The 17,580-nt window shown below is 46.0% G+C and overlaps 1 protein-coding gene across 4 annotated transcripts; it reads left to right on the top strand.

The window, feature by feature from the left end:
• The first annotated feature begins 8,724 nt into the window (after positions 1-8,724).
• Positions 8,725-11,156, top strand: TIMM10 (translocase of inner mitochondrial membrane 10 homolog (yeast)). Of its 4 annotated transcripts, none has more exons than XM_008590547.1 (3): positions 8,725-8,817; positions 9,307-9,422; positions 10,717-11,156. In XM_008590547.1, the coding sequence occupies exons 2-3, from the start codon at positions 9,352-9,354 to the stop codon at positions 10,916-10,918; spliced, it is 273 nt and encodes a 90-aa protein (XP_008588769.1). In that variant the 5' UTR covers positions 8,725-8,817; positions 9,307-9,351; the 3' UTR covers positions 10,919-11,156. The 4 variants fall into 4 exon arrangements, with proteins under 4 accessions (XP_008588769.1, XP_008588770.1, XP_008588771.1 ...); XM_008590548.1 differs by having other exon boundaries at positions 8,813-8,881; XM_008590549.1 differs by lacking the exon at positions 8,725-8,817 and adding an exon at positions 8,840-8,910.
• Positions 11,157-17,580: the final 6,424 nt, after the last annotated feature.

The following is a 17,580-nucleotide window of genomic DNA, read 5'->3' as shown; positions in this document are numbered from 1 at the left end:
TACAGGTGGTGCAGATGTAGTTAAATCACAGAGGAGGTGTAAAAATACCTGATCTTTGGGAACCCCTGGGCCAGCTGGTCTCTGGATCTCTGCCAGCTCTGCCAGCCTGTGGTTCTCAGAAAAGGTGGGACTGGGCAAGGAAGAGTTTCCTTTGATGAAGAACAGATACATACTCACCCTAGACTCTTCAGGGAAATCTGACCTTCCAACTGCCTGGGGTGGGGTGGGTTGGGGTGGGTTGGGGTGGGAGGGCAGATTATGACACCTTAACCCGGGGTTTACTATTTAAGCACTATATATTCTGTATGGTCTACAAAAACAGGTGGGTGGGGTGACAGGGCCAGCTCCTCCAACGCCCTGCTTTTCTTGGGGGTCTAGTTACAAAGAAAACAATCCCCAAATAGGGCTCAGGGTATGACTCAGACAGTAAGAAAAGTGGACACTCCAGTCACTGGCTAAAAATACCTCCTGCTCTTGGCAGTACCATTTTTCTTGGAGATAGTGCCCACAGCACCTTGGTAATTAGGCTACAGGCCAGGAGGCAGAAGGACAGGCAGAAGGGGGACAGAGTTCTGTTCTCACCACTCACTCGGGTCTTACCACCCCCAGAACAGAGTCCTGTGGGCCCTGGATTTGGTGCCCCTGCCATTTCCTAAAAGAGCAGGCTGGGATTTGTAAACAGACTCACACTGTCACCGTTTTCAATGTACTAAAGTAAGGTGGGGAAATGCTCATCAGCAGAGAGCCAGCAGGTCATGGAGGTGGCCTTGACCCCATCTTCTGGTCACTCACTGTGAGACCTGAGCAAGTTCCTTTGCTCTCTGGGCCTCAGTTTCCACTGACAGTGATAGAATTCATTTAGATCAGGTTTTCCAAACTGTGTTCTGTGGAAAATTAGAGTCCCCCATGATGTTAATATGGGTTCTTACAGGGGTGGGAGGAAGATACATACTCTGGCCAAGGTTATTCCAAAAACAGCTCACTGTTTACCTTCTTAGAGATATGCAACTTCATTAGCAAGTAAACAGACTTCAGATACCACAGAGTAAAGAAACCTTAACTTTGCTTAAACTTCATTTAACTTACTTTTTCCCAAACCTATTTGGCCATGATTTTTTTTTTCTCCCTTTGCTTTCTTTTTGTTTTGTTTTTCCTGAGGAGGAGCATCTACTGCCCTCTTGAGCAATGCCACGTTCAGCAGAAGGAAGTATGGCAAATGCTCATCGAAATGATCCACGAAACCCCTTCCTTTCCTGCTCTTTGCTCTTGTTTAGAAGCTGGTATGGGGTAGTGATGAAAATCATCGATTCTGGAGTCTTCCTGCTGTGGGATCCCAGCTCCCACTCTTTGCTAATTGTGTAACCTTCAGCAAGCTACCTACCCTCTCTGTGTTTTGATTTCTGGAAATTAAAAAATAGGTCCTACCCATAGGGATGGTGGAGGTTTAAGGAAGTCAGTGTATTGAAAGTATCTGGAGTAAGCCTGGCACGGAAGGAGCACTGAGTACACATCCTCTCCTATGGGTGTGTAGGTTGGCCCTGCCCAGCCCTGTGCCAGGGTAAGGTCCTGACCTGGCCTTGAGGACCATTATTGATGAGACAAGGCAGAGAGAACTGAATGCCAGGAAGATGATAGCAAGCCCTTTTTATACTCCAAAGTGTGGGAGTATTGGGTTGAGACACACTTGATGGTCAACCAGTTTTCCTTTCATCTGCACGCCCCACCCTTAGGGCAGTGGAGGGGAAGGGCAGGTGTACACACACACACACACACACACACACACACACACACACACACACACACACACACCCCTTGGCTGTCCTGCCTATTCATCGCCTCAGCCTTCCACCCTCCAGGCTTATTGTAAATAGACAAGGAGTGAAGATGCTCAGAAGGCTGAGAAGCCAGGATAACACCACCCACGCCCAGCATTCACAATTCTGCAGCAGTTCACACGTACAGTGCAGTGCCCTGCTTTATCTCAGTCGTTCCTAACTCCGACCCTTCAGAATAGGTGTTGTTGACCCACTTGTCCAGATTAGGCACTTGAGGCTCAGGAAGTTGAGGTCCCTTGACTATACTCAAAAGACAATTAAATGGCCCAACCATCTCTAGAACACAGGTCTTCTGACTCCCAGTCCAGAACCTGTACCAAAAATACCACGTTCACCAGCTCCTCAGCCCAGTGTCCCTTCAAAGGCCCCAGCTGAGAATAGGGAAACCACCCTGATGCGGGAGGGCAGTCACATATGGCCGAAAACCTCCTCTATGTCTCTTCTAAGTGCACAGTAGGCCCCCATGAAAGCTTCTCCACCCCTCCTTCTCTCACTCTCTACTTTCCTTCATTCTTCCTTCGCCAGGAAGACCTCACACCATCCCTGTTTTGTGTCCAAAACAGCACTGCAGACAGCTCCCCTCTCCCTCTTCCTGTAACTCTTGGTAGACTGGGAAGAAAAGAACCCAGGAGCTGGAGTTCCCAGCCCCAAAGAGTGCAGGAAACACTTGATGGCTCTGCTGATGCCTCCGACCCTCACTGCCACTCAGTCTGTCTTCCGATGGTCCTGAGGCTTCTACCTCCCCTACCCCAGTCAGGGACCCTCCCTTGGAGAGTCCTCCCCCAGCAGCCTAGAGAGCTGGACTGGCGAGACTCCCCAGGCCCCCTCCACCCCGTGAGGTCCTCCTCGTGGATGGCCACTTGCAGGCTACTCTGTAGGTCATCTCAAGGTTGTGCAGCTCCCCAGGGTTGAGACCTGTGACCCCTAAAGAGAATTGGCATAGTGGTGGAGAGAATTAGAAAGAAGCCTGGATTTCTCCAGTTACGGGGCCCTCCTTGGAGGCTCTAGCCGTTGGAAGGTAGGAATGGGGATTGGAAGATGGGGAGGGGACACTTAGAAAGGGGCCCAGGGTTTCTCCTACCTGTGTGGCCTGTCTGGGGGCTTGGGAGCCGTCTCCTTCCTCTAGCTGAGTGGCCTCACTCCTGGGCTGCCTTTAAGCCCCAGTGGCCTCTAGCCCCCAGCTCTTCCGTCCCGCCTTCCCCCTTTCTCTCCCCCTTCCACCCCACCCCCATTTCTAGAGTCTTGGGCCGCCTGAAGAGCATTGTTTACTGCCCTGTTGGTACAACACTTTCCCCTAGACTGGGAGGCTCGGATTTCCTGTGAAGATCTGACAGGTGGCACCTTTCAATCACAGCATGTCCCTCCTGCCCTGACCCTGGCATCATCTGTCCTGTGGTTGGTTACCTTTCTCCCCAATGTACTCTTCTGCCTTAGGGACTCCAGCAACCCTCTTCAGGGCCCATTTGGAGCATGGTCCCCAGCTCTCTGGCCTCCCTTGCCCATCCAGAGCCCAGGCTGGGCCTCCCGTGTTCCCTTCACCACCCCACCCCAGCCTGCTGTGTTCCTTTACAGGGTCCCTTTTGCTCTTTCTCAGACAAAAGCAGCTGCCTAAGGGTGGGCTAAGGGGGCAGCAAGTGATGCAGCTGCCGACACAGGGGCTGTGTCTCAGGGCTCGCGCCGGACAGAAACGGGGGAGGGGCCAGGAGGAGAAGAGGAATGGGACGAGCTGCCGGATCACTGCACTTGCAGTCTAGAAAATACAGAACTCCTGAGTTCTCGTTTAGGCTGAAGTGACAGGTACACAGTAGGCTCTGAACACATTTTTGTACCGAATTGAAATTTTTCTCAGAAAAATCTCGAACAACAAAACAAGTCTTTCCCTCTTCTATGTGTCCTATAGTCTAAGAAAGGTACCACTTTTGGAGAATGTGCACAGCACACACCCCTCCTACTTATGAAGCTTGTGATCCTCAATGTCCTTCCTCCAGTCCCCACCCCTGGGCCGCACTGGTCTCCTTCCTGTTCCTTAAATAAATCGATTCCTTTCCAGACTCAGGACTGGTTTTTTTTCTTCTGCTCTTTGCAGGACTGGCTCCTTCTTATTCTTTTGCACTCAGCTCAAATTTCTTTCCCTCGGAGAGGTTTTCTATGACCTTCTATTCCTCTCCATCATTTCAGCCTGTTTTATTTTCTTCATAATACCTATCAGAATCTAAAATTATCTTATTCGTTTCCTTATTATCTGTCTCTCTCACTAGGCTCTGAGCTCCATGAGGGCAGGGAATTTATCTACCAAGCACATGGCTGTATGCCCAAGTCCTAACAATTTGCCTGGTTCGTATTAGGTGCTCAATAAATACGTATTTAATTGATTAATTAGCATAAGTATGTAATAAGAACTTGAGGGCCTATGCCTGGGATGATCCGAAAGAGAGCTCTTTTTGTGCAGCCAGGTTTAGGTACCTGCTAAATTGTCCAATATTAATGTTATCAGCTTTCTCTAGTATTATGTCTCCTTCATCCATCCAGAGTTTATCCACCCAAGATTAGTTAGTTCTTCCACATTTCTCTCTGTCTTTCTTCCATTTTTTTAAAAAAAATTCATTTCTCTTCATGTCCTACTGCCATTAGACATTGAGAACAGAAAAATAGCAGATCACAGCATCACTCATTAAAACTTCTCTTAGACAATTCATTTATTTATTGATTAAATGGTTTTTGAATACCTCGTATGTGCTGGGGTTACAGTGCCAAACACAACAGAAAACAGGCAAAACTAGATGCTGGAGCTTACATTTCAGTGCAAGGATACAGATTGCAAGCAACTCACTATGTAAAATATGTAGCATATTAGACGGTGGTAGATTCTACAGAGAAAAGTGAAACAGGATAGAGGATGGGGAGGTGTTTTTTTGGGGAAAGTGGGAGGATACGCTTTTAGATTTAAGGGTCAAGGAAGGCATCACTGAGAAGGTGATATTGGAGTAAAGGCCTGGACAGTGAGAGAGTGAGGCATGCAGCTGTCTGCGGTGAAAGCGTCACAGGCAAATGGAACAGCAACTGAAAAGGTGAGAGTGCGTTGGGCATGTTTGATCAATAGAGAGGAGGCCAGCACAGCTGGGGCAGAGGAATGGGGTGGGAGAACAGTCAGAGATAAAAGGCAGTGGGATCATGTGGAGCCTTATAAACCATTATGAGAACTTTGGCTTTTGCTCTGTGACTGGAAGCCATTGGAGTGCTTTACGTTGTGAAGTGACATGATTTACCTTTCGTTTTTGTCAACATGGCTCTGGCTACTGTTTTGAGAATAGACTAAAGGGGAAGCCTGGAAAGGAGTGGGGAAAGCAATCAGGAGACTAACTCAATGACCCAGGTGCAAGATGGGGGTGGCTTGGATCAGAGTGTCAGCAGTGGAGGTAAAGAGAAGTGATGAGAAACAGTGATAGGGGAGACAGTGATTAAGCCTGCCCAGCTTTCTCTTCAAGTCAATAGAGTGACCCAAGGCATTCTGTCCCTATCCTCTAATCTCCTGCTCATTTCAAGGAGTCCAGGGGGACACCTGGTCTTGTATTCTCTGCACCTCTCATAAGTGGTCAGGTTCCATATGAAATTCTGGGTGACAACCCTGCATTCCTTCCTCTGGGGCTGGGGTCCCATCCAAGAGGACAATATGGACCCATGGTTAGTGACAAATATGCACTCCACTCTGTGAGGCTAGAAAAGAGTAGAATGCAGGGTAGAGAGATGGACCAGAGTGTCAACTTGGTACTGAGAGAGATCAGCAGCTTTGGATAACATCTAGAATCCAACAATTTCTTCAAAGGCTGAGGCTGTCTAAGCTGTTTTTTACAAGAATAAACTCAACAGAGACAACTGGAGATTCCTATTTGTAGGCCCCCAAGTGCCCAACTATATAAGTATAGGAGAAAGACATGGTCTCATAGTAAATAATAACAATAATATCAGTAACAGCAATGATTTTCCAGGGACTGAGGGGAAGGGGACATGGGGAGTTGTTCAAAGGGTATAAAGTTTCAGTTATGCAAGATAAGTTCCAGAGATCAGCCGTACAATAGGGTGCATATAGTTAACAATACTCTATTGTGTTATTTTTAACAAACTTAACATTTTCTTAAGCAGGTGAGTCTCATGTTAAGTGTTCTTACCACAATTTTTAAAAAAAGGTATTTTTGAGAAATTGGGGAAAATTGAATATGCGCATTAGATTACATTAAGAAATTACTATAATTTTGAGGGTATGAAAATGGCATTGTAAAAAAAAAGTCTTTATCTGTTAGAGATAAAAACAGATGAATATATGGCCAGATGTTAATAACTATTAAATCCTGGTGATGGGTATATGGAAGTTCAATATACTCTGCTCTCTACTTTTCTGTAAGTTTTAAATGTGTACCAATAAAAGTCTACAAATAAAAAATAATAACAATGATTTCTTTTTATTGAACATGTACCATGGAGTAGGTGGTTAAATTATCTTTTTGATTTGTTTTCTTTTTTTGTAGTAGTTTTTAAACTTTTTATTTTGAAATAATTATAGGTTCACAGGAAGTTGCACAAATAGTACAGAGAGGACCTGTACACTCTTCACCCAGCTTCCACTAAATGTTAAATCTTACATAACTATATATAATACCAAAGTCAGGAATTTGACATTGGTACAATGTGTGTGTATAGTTCTATGACATCTTATCCCATGTATGGATTCTTTTTTAAAAAAATATTTTATTTTTTTATATATATATTTTTAACCGGTAAGGGGATCGCGACCGTCAGCACGGTGTGGTCCGCACCACGCTCAGCCAGTGAGCGCACCGGCCATCCCTATATAGGATCCGAACCTGTGGCCTCGGCGCTACCAGTGTCACACTCTCCCGAGTGAGCCATGGGGCCGGCCCCCATGTATAGATTCTTGAAACCACCACAACAATCAGTATACAGAACCACAAAGATCTCTCCTGTGCTTCCCTTTACAGGTACACTTCCCTCCCCTCAGCAACCCCAGGCAACCACTACTTTTTTCTCCAACTCTCTAATTTTGTCATTTCGAGTATGTCATTTAAATGGAATCATACAGTATGTAAACTTTCATAACACCCAGCAAATATTCCATTTAGGTGACAGATTTCTCTTATAAGAACCCATCTCCTTTTCCCATGCAGTTTTTCTTTTTTAAAAAAAAGATGACCAGTAAGGGGATCTTGACCCTTGACTGGGTGTTGTCAGCACCACGGTCTCCCAAGTGAGATAACTGGCTGTCCCTATAATAGGGATCCGAACCTTTGGCCTTGGTGTTATCAGCACCACACTCTCCCAAGTGAGCCACGGGCCGGCCCCCCATGCAGTTTCTTAATTTTCAGTAATAAGTTGGCTATATTTTCAAAAGCAAAAACCAGGGCAAGATATGTCCACTAAAGCATCTGTACAACAATATCATAGCAGCATTATTCATAACAGCAAAAAACTGGAAATAATCCAAATGTCCATCAAAAGGAAAATGGATAAAAGAATTGTGGTATATTCATAAAACACTAGACAGCAATAAAACAGTAAACAGCAGACACAAACAATAATATGGATGAAATCTTACAGATATGTTGAGCTAAATAAGTCAGACACAAAACAGACAATAATGTATAATTCCATTTACATGAAGTTTAAGAACAGGACAACTAATTAGCAGTTATAGAAATCAGTGGTGATAGAAATCAGAGAGGGGATATTGACTGGGAAGGAACATGAGATAACTTTTTGGGTTGTGGGAAGTATTTTATGTATTGATTTGGGTGGTGGTTATATAAACGTGGATATATATTTTAAATTAAACTTAAGATTTGTGTACTTTCCACACTTTACTGTATGAATGTTATACCTCAATCTTAAAAAATCAGGGCACAAGGTTTGACAAAGATGAGTCTTTAGAGCAGTAATGAGGCCAACTGTTTAAAATCAGGACTGTCGTGGACAATTAGGGAAGCATATGACGACCACACATGTAAAATGTCTAGCCCACCTTCTCCAACGAGCAATGTATCCTTGAGTCATTAACTCACATTTTGTAAATTTAGTTTACTGGAAAATGGTGTACACAATCAAGGGATTGAGGGATGTTTCTTTTGGGGGGGGGGTAGGGGGTGGACGGTGAGGACTGGGGAACACACCAAGTCTTGAGAGATGAAGCGTTCCCCAGTGCACCCAAATGCACTCGATTAATTCTGGTAGCACCCACAATTGCTCCTATTCATCATTCGCTCAGGACGTCTAGCAGATGTTGAATGCTCTATACACGTCTCATCTTCCTGAGAGCAGACACCGTGTCTCGCCTATCTCTGCAACCCCAAAGTTGGCTTTGCCACCCACACAGCAGCAGCAACCGCACAACGTCTCATGGAGCACCAGTTCTCAAACTTGGCTGTGCATGGGAATCACACGGGGAATTTTAAATTTGACTGAGGCCTGGGTCCTACTCTCAGAGATTCTGACTGAATTGGTATGAAGCGAGGCCTGGGGCATCGGGATTTTTAAAAGCGTCCCAAGTGGTTTAAACGTGCAACCAAAACTGAGATCCGCTGATTGGGGGCGTCCTTTCTTTTCCACGCCTTATTTGCGCTCAGGCGTCTTCTCTCCGGAGTGGGAATGAGGTTCACTGATCTCTGTCGTCCTGCCCTTCCTGCAGAACCAAGACACTCAGACCTCTCCGTGACAACCCAAGGGACTTGAAGACTAATCGGCCGCAGGCACTCTGTACTCCGCCCACGACTCTATGGTATCTTGGCGTCCCCTCTAGCATTTGGAAGTCGCCCTCCCCATCGGCCGGGGCCGGCAGCTCCCTCTCTGTGGTAGCCGATCTCCCAGCACCGCCTCGTTGGTACCTCATTTCGTAATTGAGTCCTGACCCAAGAAGAGGCGGGACTTCCCCCGGAAGTGATCCACGTGTTTCCGCTTCAACGTACCTGGGTACCCGGTAAGTTTTAGTATATGCCCGAAGTTGGGGATTGCGTGGGCATTGTGACCCGTCCCAGGCCGTGGTGAGTGACCCGTGACCTCTCACCTCAAGGTAACTGATGATGACGTTGCCATTTCAGAGGTGCAGGGTTTGGGCCGGCCTCCAGACGTCAAGGTTCCGCGTACAATCGAATTCCCGAGTCCCCGTAGGTTCAGGCCCGCGGTTTAGAGGGTTATGCTCCAGTCTCGATCTTCTCCTGGATAGGGGTGACCTCGAGGGATTGGGGCGTCAGGGTTCCCGGGCTCGGTTTCCAGGCCCGTTAGTGACGTTCCGTGTGACCTTGGCTCAGCAATGTTCCCCTCAGTTTCCACATCTGTGAAATGGGGTGTTTAAGCCCACTGAGGTCAGTAGCCCTTGCTGGTCTGTCGCTGTTATTCCTCCGCTTCCTCTAGCCCCTCGGCTAGGAGGGTAAACGGGAAGGGTGGTGATGGTGATCTCTTCTCCCAGGACTAGGAGGCCAGAAGGAGATCTCCACCACGGTGCCGCGCCGGGATGGATCCACTCAGAGCCCAACAGCTGGCGGCGGAGCTGGAGGTGGAGATGATGGCTGATATGTACAACAGGTAATGAAAGCCGACTCTGCACTACCATGTCCTGGAAAATTAGCTTTGGTCACCCTTACTGAAGGCAGAGGTGGATGACTCCTAACAAATGCCCTCCTGAATGTAGGGGAGCCTGAGGTTCATGCTAACTATCCCCACCCCCTAATGGTTGACACTAATGCAGATATCAGTAGAAGGAATTGGGCATTTAGATGGGAATGGAACTGGTGATGAAGGAGAGGCACAGGAAGAGAAGCACCAATCCAGGCGCTGGTTAGGTTCCGAGAACATCTGAGCCTTTTAACGAATAGCACAAAGCCCATTTAGTAATTAACATGTTTTAAACTTTTAGTCTATGTCAGGCAATTGTTGAGCCTTTTACACGCATTATCTTTTTTTAATTTTCAAAGTAATCCTGTGGGTTAATTTTATTACTCTCATTTTAAGATGAGGAAATTGAGGCTTCTAGTGGTTAAATAACTTCCTCAGGATCTACAACTGGTCAGCAATTTCAGGACTAGTCTGACTCCACAACTATCGCTCATAACCATTTGGCAAATTTGGGAACTAATCCAGCCTCTGACAGTCACCAGCAGTATAGCCTTGGGCAAGTTACTTAGACTGTTTGACAGTTGGTTTCCTCATCTATAAAATGGTCATAATAGTAGTGCCTACTTCATAGAGAGATTTTAAATATTAAATGTATGAAAGCTCTTAGTGTTGAGCCCAACACATAGTAAATGGTCAAATGTCTGCCATTTTTATCATCAGAAGATTTTTGTTTTTTGGACTGCTGGCCAGAACCGAACCCTTGACGTTGGTGTTATAAGGCCGAGCTCTAACTAACTGAGCTAACTGGCCAGCCCTAGCTTATGCTATCTTGATGGGCTGATTTATTTCAGAGGCTATAACTTTGAATAATTTTTAAATTTAGGCTGTGAAGTCAGATTACCTCGGTTCTATTCCCAGCTCTGTCAGATCCGTAGCAAATTACTGAGCCTTTCTCTGTACCTTAATTTCTTCATCTGTAAAAAAGGCTTATTGTAAGGACTGCATAACATAATCCATGTAAAAGCACTTAGCATGATGCCTGACACATAGCCAGTACTCAACAAATGGTTCCTACTTAATTTATTATATACATGGGCTCAGACAAGCTTCCTACCTGGAAGGACCTTCCAGGATGGTTGAGGTGCAATCTGAAGATTTACACTGCTCTCTCAGGGGAGGTAAAATCAGTATAGTAGGGCTAGAGTGGTTGAGGGTTCCCGGATGCCACATGATGCTGCTGACACAGTCTTGTCCCTTCCTCCAGAATGACCAGTGCCTGCCACCGGAAGTGTGTGCCTCCCCACTATAAGGAAGCAGAGCTGTCTAAGGGCGAGTCTGTGTGCCTGGACCGATGCGTCTCCAAGTACCTGGACATCCATGAGCGGATGGGCAAAAAGTTGACAGAGTTGTCTATGCAGGATGAAGAGCTGATGAAGAGGGTGCAGCAGAGCTCTGGGCCCGCATGAGGCCCCAGACAGCATACACCCCAGGTGCACCCTGCCTCTTCCCACTTGTCTAATAAAGTGCTGCCTACTGGGGGTCATTCGTGAAGACTGCCAGGCCTAGACTCTCTTTGGAGAGTCTCCAGAGCCTAGAGTGTGATAGAGTTCTGTCTTAGTTGAAGAAAGGGTATTTGTCACACTGGAGTGTGACTATGTGTTTATGTGTATGTACATATATATTAAACAAGTTTGTTGATACCTACTGTGTGCAAAGCAGTGTGCTTGGCATTTGGGAGTGAAGAAAACAGACAGTCTCTACCAGCAGAAAGAGCCCAATGTAGTGTTTAAGAGTACAGCCTTGTTCTGGGTCTACCCCTTGCTACGGGGTCTTGAACATGCCACTTCTCTGTGTGTTAGCTTCCTTATCTGTAAAATGGGGATAATCATAGGACTATTGTGAGGGTTAAATGAGTTAATACGAGGGATCTTCAAAAACTTCATGGAAAGATTCATATTATCTTTCAATTCTGTTTTTCTGTGAACTTTGTGAAGTACGCTTGTATGTGTAAAGCATATTATAATGCTTTACTGGGTATATAGAATGATGGGTGTAGGAAGTGCTCAATAAATATTTCAAAAACAGCTTGAAATTGAGAGGAGACAAGCAGGCATTTCCACAAATGATAAAAAGGAACGATTTCGATGGGATTTGAAAAGCCGTTTGCTAACCTCTTGGTTCTAAATGGCAATATCAAGGTCTGAAGGGGCCTGGCTTCATGGGAAGTGACCCAGGGAGGGGACTGAGTGATAACCACTGCCATTCAGTGCTCACCTGAATCTTACTATGCTCCTCACTTCATAAAATATCCAAAGTCATCTCATCTGGGCTAAAGGTTCTATGAGGAAATGCAGGCTCAGAGCAGGTGGTTCCTTGTTGGAGGTCACACAAGCAGAGCAGTAATGTGGAAGCCAGGGCAGAGGGCTACATTGCTGTCACACTGAAGAGGGGCCAAGCCTAATACCTGTCTGGAGTGGTCTCAGAGGACTGTGCAGCTTTCAGAATGTGTGGGTCACTGCAGATGGGATTTTGGTTGACACCGATGCCAATATGACAGCAGTACCTTCAAAGTGGACCTTCACGGTGAGTGGAGGTGTCTGGGATGTAACTAGGTCATAGGAGATGGAGTAAAGGAGACAATAAAGGCAGTGAGTTTGGGGCCTACAAGTTCAGGTCAAGCCAGACTGCTTCGGCTTGAGTCTCAGCTGAAATTTGCTAGCTGTATGGTCTTGGGTGAGACATTTAGCCTCTCTGCCTTTCAGTTACCCATCCATAAAAAGGCTATAAAGGTACCTACCTCATTGGGTGAAAATTAAATGTATTAATAACTAAAGCACTTAGAAAAGTGCCTAGTATACAGTAAGTACTCAATAAAGTTGGCTCTTTTCATTGCTAAATTTGGTGTGAGTGGAGACACTGGATGGGTCCCTGGAAAACTTCAAAACCATTGTCCATCTACCTTAGGGGTAGGCTGTGTCTTTTTTCTAGGTACTGAAGTACAAAGTTGGGTCAACAGGTGGCGCTATCTGCTCACGGGTCAGCACTGCAAGTTTATCTTTTGCCTATTCTCTGCTAGCCCCGTGCTTGGAAGAGGGAGTGGTGAGGACAATAGGTATTGTATCTGCAGGTTTAGCGAGGAGCATCAAGAATTCGCTGATAACACACAGCTGGAACATCTAGAAGGGATGGTAGGAATGGGGGGATGAGGTTTCAGCTGGAGGGAATAGCACTTGCAAAGGCAGAAAGTATGGAGCACTCAGGGAAGGAGAGCTGTGTGACTGAAATGCTAAGTGTGAAGAGAGTTAGAGATGGCAGAGGAGGCTTGACTGCTGGGCAGCTCCAAAGAGCTAGGAGCACCGTGTTAAGGAGTTTGGATTTTCTTCTACTAAGGGCATCAGCAAGTGTTGAAGAATTTAAACTTTTTAGTGACAATGACATATCTGCATTTTAGAGGCTTACTCTAGCTGGCAGCCAGGTAGATAGAGGTAGATGATGGTTGATAATGGATTAACGGGAGACATGGCAGGAATCTAGTGAGGCAAGAAGGCGATGATGCAAGTTAAGAACAGCTCACATCTATTGAGTTGCTACAGTGTGCTAAGGTCTGTGCTAGGTTCCTCAAGTGTATTATTTCAGTTAATCCTTAGAACAACTTTTAGAGGCAGGTGGATTTTCATTTTACGGATGAAGAAGCTGAGGCTCTCTTGAAAGATGTGAGCCTAAGGCCATGCAGCAAGCGACAGAGCCAGGTTGCAACTTAGACACCAGAAGCCACTTTTTTCTTTTGGTGCTGGATGGTAGGGGGATCTGAACCCTTGACCTTGGTGTTATAACACTGTGCTCTAACCAACTGAGCTAACTGGACAGCTCTAGAGAACACTTTTGACTACTGCTCTAGGATTACAGGGAATGGCCCTTAAGGAGATATGTGTCAGCAGTTTCATGATTCACTCGACAATATTGGTCTGCTACATGCAAAGAGCTGTGGAAAATGTAGAATTAGCTAGGTCCTTGCCCTCAGTGAGCAAGTGGGATGGGGGCAGGGGGATGGGTAGCAGAGATAAAAGCCACATACAACAGGTATAAGAAATAGAAATGAGTTAGGCCCTTTCTGCCATAGGGAGGAGTCATAAACTGCTAATCCTGAGACGGTTTTTGCTTGATTAACATAGTTTTTAAAATCAAGAAATGTCTCATAAAAATCTGGACTTTGGCTTCTTTCAAAAATTTAGAAGATCTGATAATCAACCTACATTCCTGCTGGGCAGAGATCTGCTGGAGGAGGGGCAAAGGCTCAGCTGTCCACTGAGCCTCCCACAACGAATTTCTTCCCTGCTGTCGTCATCTGCTTCACCTGTAGGCATTTGGTCTGCACCTTCTGCTCTGGATGTTCAGTCGAGCTGGATGCTGTATAGGAAAACATGTTGTAAATGTCCTCTGATACGCAGCCTCTAAGATCACTAGGGCCTCCAGCAATACCCTCTTGCTTGTGTTTATGCTCTTGTGTAATCCTCTCCCTGGAGTGTGCACTAGACCTAGAGACTTGCTTCGAATAAACAGAACACAGCAAAGGTGATGGGAAGCCACTTCCAAAGTTGTTACAAATGATTGTCATGTCTGTCTTGTTAGTTGCTCTTGCTCTTGCCCTTGCCCTCTCTCTCATTCTCTCTCACTCTGTTGTTTTCTCACTCTTCCCTCTTGTTTACTCTGATGAAACAAGCTTCCATATTGTGAGCTGACCTATTTTGAGGCCCATGTGGTAAGGATCTGAGGGCAGCCTCTAGCCTACAGCCAGCAAGGAACTGAATCACTCAGCATGACAGTGAGCTTGAAGCAGATGCTTCCCCAGTCGAGCCTACAGCTGACTGCTGCCCTGGTTGGCATTTTGCAGCCTTGTGAGAGACCCTGAAGCAGAGGACCCAGCTAAGCTGCACGCTATCTCCTGACCTAGAGAAACTGAGATAATAAATGTTGTTTTAAGCCACTATGTTTTGGGTAATTTGTCACTCAGCGATAGAAAACCGATGCATGTATTGTCTATACAACTGTTGCAATCATCTGACATTGTGTTTGGTCATTTTACACCTATACCTAGAATGTGCCAGGCACCATTGCAGGCACTTGGGATACATCAATGAACAAAATAGATAAACATCCTTGCCCTCCTGGAGCCTGTATTCTAGAGGGGATGGTTTCTCATAGTAGAAGTTTGGGTTGGTAGTGCTGTTTTGAAGGGGAGACAGCGCCTTCAGCATGTGGAGAAAGGTTCTGAACCTCTTTCAGGTCTTAGAACCCTTTGCAAATCTGACAAAAGTTGTGGACTCTTTCCCCAATGCACACAGAATTTTGCATGCAATTTTAGAGATCTTCATAAGAGCTCTTGTGGGCGACCTGAGAGGAGTCCTGTGACAAGCATTGTTTTAGGTACTGGGACAAAGAGGAACAAGACAGAAAGTCTAGTAGAGGATACACGTATTAAAACCAGGTGCTTTCACAGTGTTACAAGCGGTGTTCAGGGAGCTATGGGGCTGTATAAAGAAATGTGTCCCCTAGTCTGGGTGCTCAGGGAAGCTGCCTCCCAGAAAGTGATAGGTGAGTGAGATTCGAAGGATGGGTAGGAACTGGTCAGGCAGGGGGCATGGTGGGTGGTGGGTTTTGTGTTAAGTGGCAGGGGGGTAGTGGTGAGGATAGTGCATGCAGGTCCCTGCTCTCTGACCCGTGTCCAAGGAAACAGACACATCGTTATGAGTTTTATCAAAGGGAAAATCAAGTGTTACATAGGTGACATAGCAAAAAAGATTTATTGCAAGTTATTGCAAGGAATCAGGCACTTAAAGGAAATGGCCATTAAGATCTGAAGAATTAAGTTAGCTAGGCCAGGGTAAAGGAATATTCCAGGCCCAGGAAGAGCTTAAAGTGGAAGGGAAAATGGAATATTAATGGGCATGAAAGAGGTCATAGTGGCAAAAGTGGAGGGGAGAGAGGCTAGAAGGAGGGCTGGGAGCAGTGGGTGGGCTCAGATGACACAGGACCCAGGGGATGTTGTTGAGTGTTTGTGCATTTCCACAAAGGTCATGGGAAGCCTTCCAAAGGAAGTGGCCTGATCACACCTGTGTCTCCAGCAGATCCTCCTGCCTGGTGGGGATGGTGGGGTCATCATGTGCAGCGTAGAATCGGGAAGTCCAGGTGGAAAGGGTTGCAGGAGTCCAGGCTGGAGCTGATGGTGATCTGGGCTTGGGGGATGTTCGTGGCCAGGGAGAGCCATGTATGGAGATGACAGGTCTTTAGAAAGTAGGAACCACAGGCAGGCTGGCTGGCAGGGGATGAGGAGAGTGAGGCAGGGAGCAAAGTCTGGGAAGACTCCAGTTTTGTGGCTTAAGCAACTGGGTGGAGGGTGTTGCTTTTACTGATACAGACAGCAATTGAGGAGGAACAAGTGAGGGAGGCGCAGGTCAGTTCTGGTCACTTGAGATTACTGAGCACTCGTCATTGTCTGAGAAGATCCTCTATAACTGGCCTATATCTTTCCAGCTGCGACCTCACGCCACAGCCTGTCCCCTTGTTCTGTGTGCTTCCTCCACACTGGCCGCGTTCGGCTCCCCGAATGTCTCAGGCACCCTCCAGTTGTAGAATCTTCCATGTGCTCTTTCCTCCTCTTGGAGGTTGATAAATGCTACTGGTTCTGATAAGGAAAGCTATCTTCAGATCTTAGCACAAGCGTCACCTTCAAAGATTGCTTCCTGTGCCAGCCCGTGGCTCACTCGGGAGAGTGCGGTGCTGATAACACCAAGGCCCCGGGTTCGGATCCTATATAGGGATGGCCGGTTCGCTCACTGGCTGAGCGTGGTGCTGACAACACCAAGTCAAGGGTTAAGATCCCCTTACCGGTCATCTTTTTTTTTAAAAAAAAAAAGATTGCTTCCTGTGCCAGCCCGTGGCTCACTCGGGAGAGTGCGGTGCTGATAACACCAAGGCCCCGGGTTCGGATCCTATATAGGGATGGCCGGTTCGCTCACTGGCTGAGCGTGGTGCTGACAACACCAAGTCAAGGGTTAAGATCCCCTTACCGGTCATCTTTTTTTTTAAAAAAAAAAAGATTGCTTCCTGACCTCTAGTCTAGATCAAAGCCCTCTCCCAATTATATGTTCTCATGGCACCATATGTCTCTCCTCCAGGGCTCTTCCTGTAGAAGAAATTGCACTTCATATATAATCATTTGATTCATTTATGCCTGTCTCCTATTGGACTTTGTGTTATTCGAGGATAGGGTCTGTGTCTCATTCACCGTTGAATCCCTTGTTGAACAATTACAAAAGTTGTTTTTTTAAAAAAATAATTGATATAATTCATGTAGTGGATTGCATTATGTCCCCCCAAAACTCATGGAAGCTTGAATTGTGTCTCTCAAGTTTCGTGTATTAGAAAGTTAGCACCCGCTGTGACTGTTAAGAGGGTGGGAAATCCTATTATAGTAATTGAAAGGTGGAGCCTTGAAGAGGTGATTGGATTGTAGGACTGTGCAGTAGTGAATGGGTTAAAAATGGTGGTCCTGGTGTAGTTCTGAGGGCTTTAAAAGAAGAGAGTCTGTCTGTCTGTCTGTCTCTCTGCTCTCTGCTTCGACCATCTTGCAATGTGAGACCCCTGAGTCACTGTCGCCACCACCAGATGGACTTTGGCCTTCCCAGCCTCGGAAACTGTAAGCAATAAATGTCGTTTTTCTTTATAAATCACCCAGTCTCAGGTATTCTGTTAGAGCAAGACAAAAAATGGATTAAGACAATTCACATTGCATAAAATTTACTCTTTTAAAGTGTATAATTCAGTGTATTTTAGTATATTAACAAAGTTATTCAACCATCACTGCTATCTACTTGCATAACATTTTCGTCCCCCCAAGAAATCCCACACCCATTATCACTTGTTCCCCATGTCCCTCCTCATGACCCCCCTAATCTCTGGCAACTGCTAATTTACTCTCTCTCTCTATGGATTTGTCTATTCTGGGCATTTCATTCAAATGCAATCATATGATATGTGTTTTTTTGTGTGTCTGGCTTCCTTCACTTAGCATAATGTTTTCAAGGTTCACCCATGTTGTAGCACGTATCAGAACTTTATTCTTTCTATG

This window comes from Galeopterus variegatus, unplaced genomic scaffold (assembly GCF_000696425.1).
Source record: "Galeopterus variegatus unplaced genomic scaffold, G_variegatus-3.0.2 Scaffold6194, whole genome shotgun sequence".
NCBI classification, from domain to species: domain Eukaryota; kingdom Metazoa; phylum Chordata; class Mammalia; order Dermoptera; family Cynocephalidae; genus Galeopterus; species Galeopterus variegatus.
The sequence above is the reverse complement of the archived record's forward strand: the minus strand, read 5'-3'. Positions and strand labels throughout refer to the sequence as shown.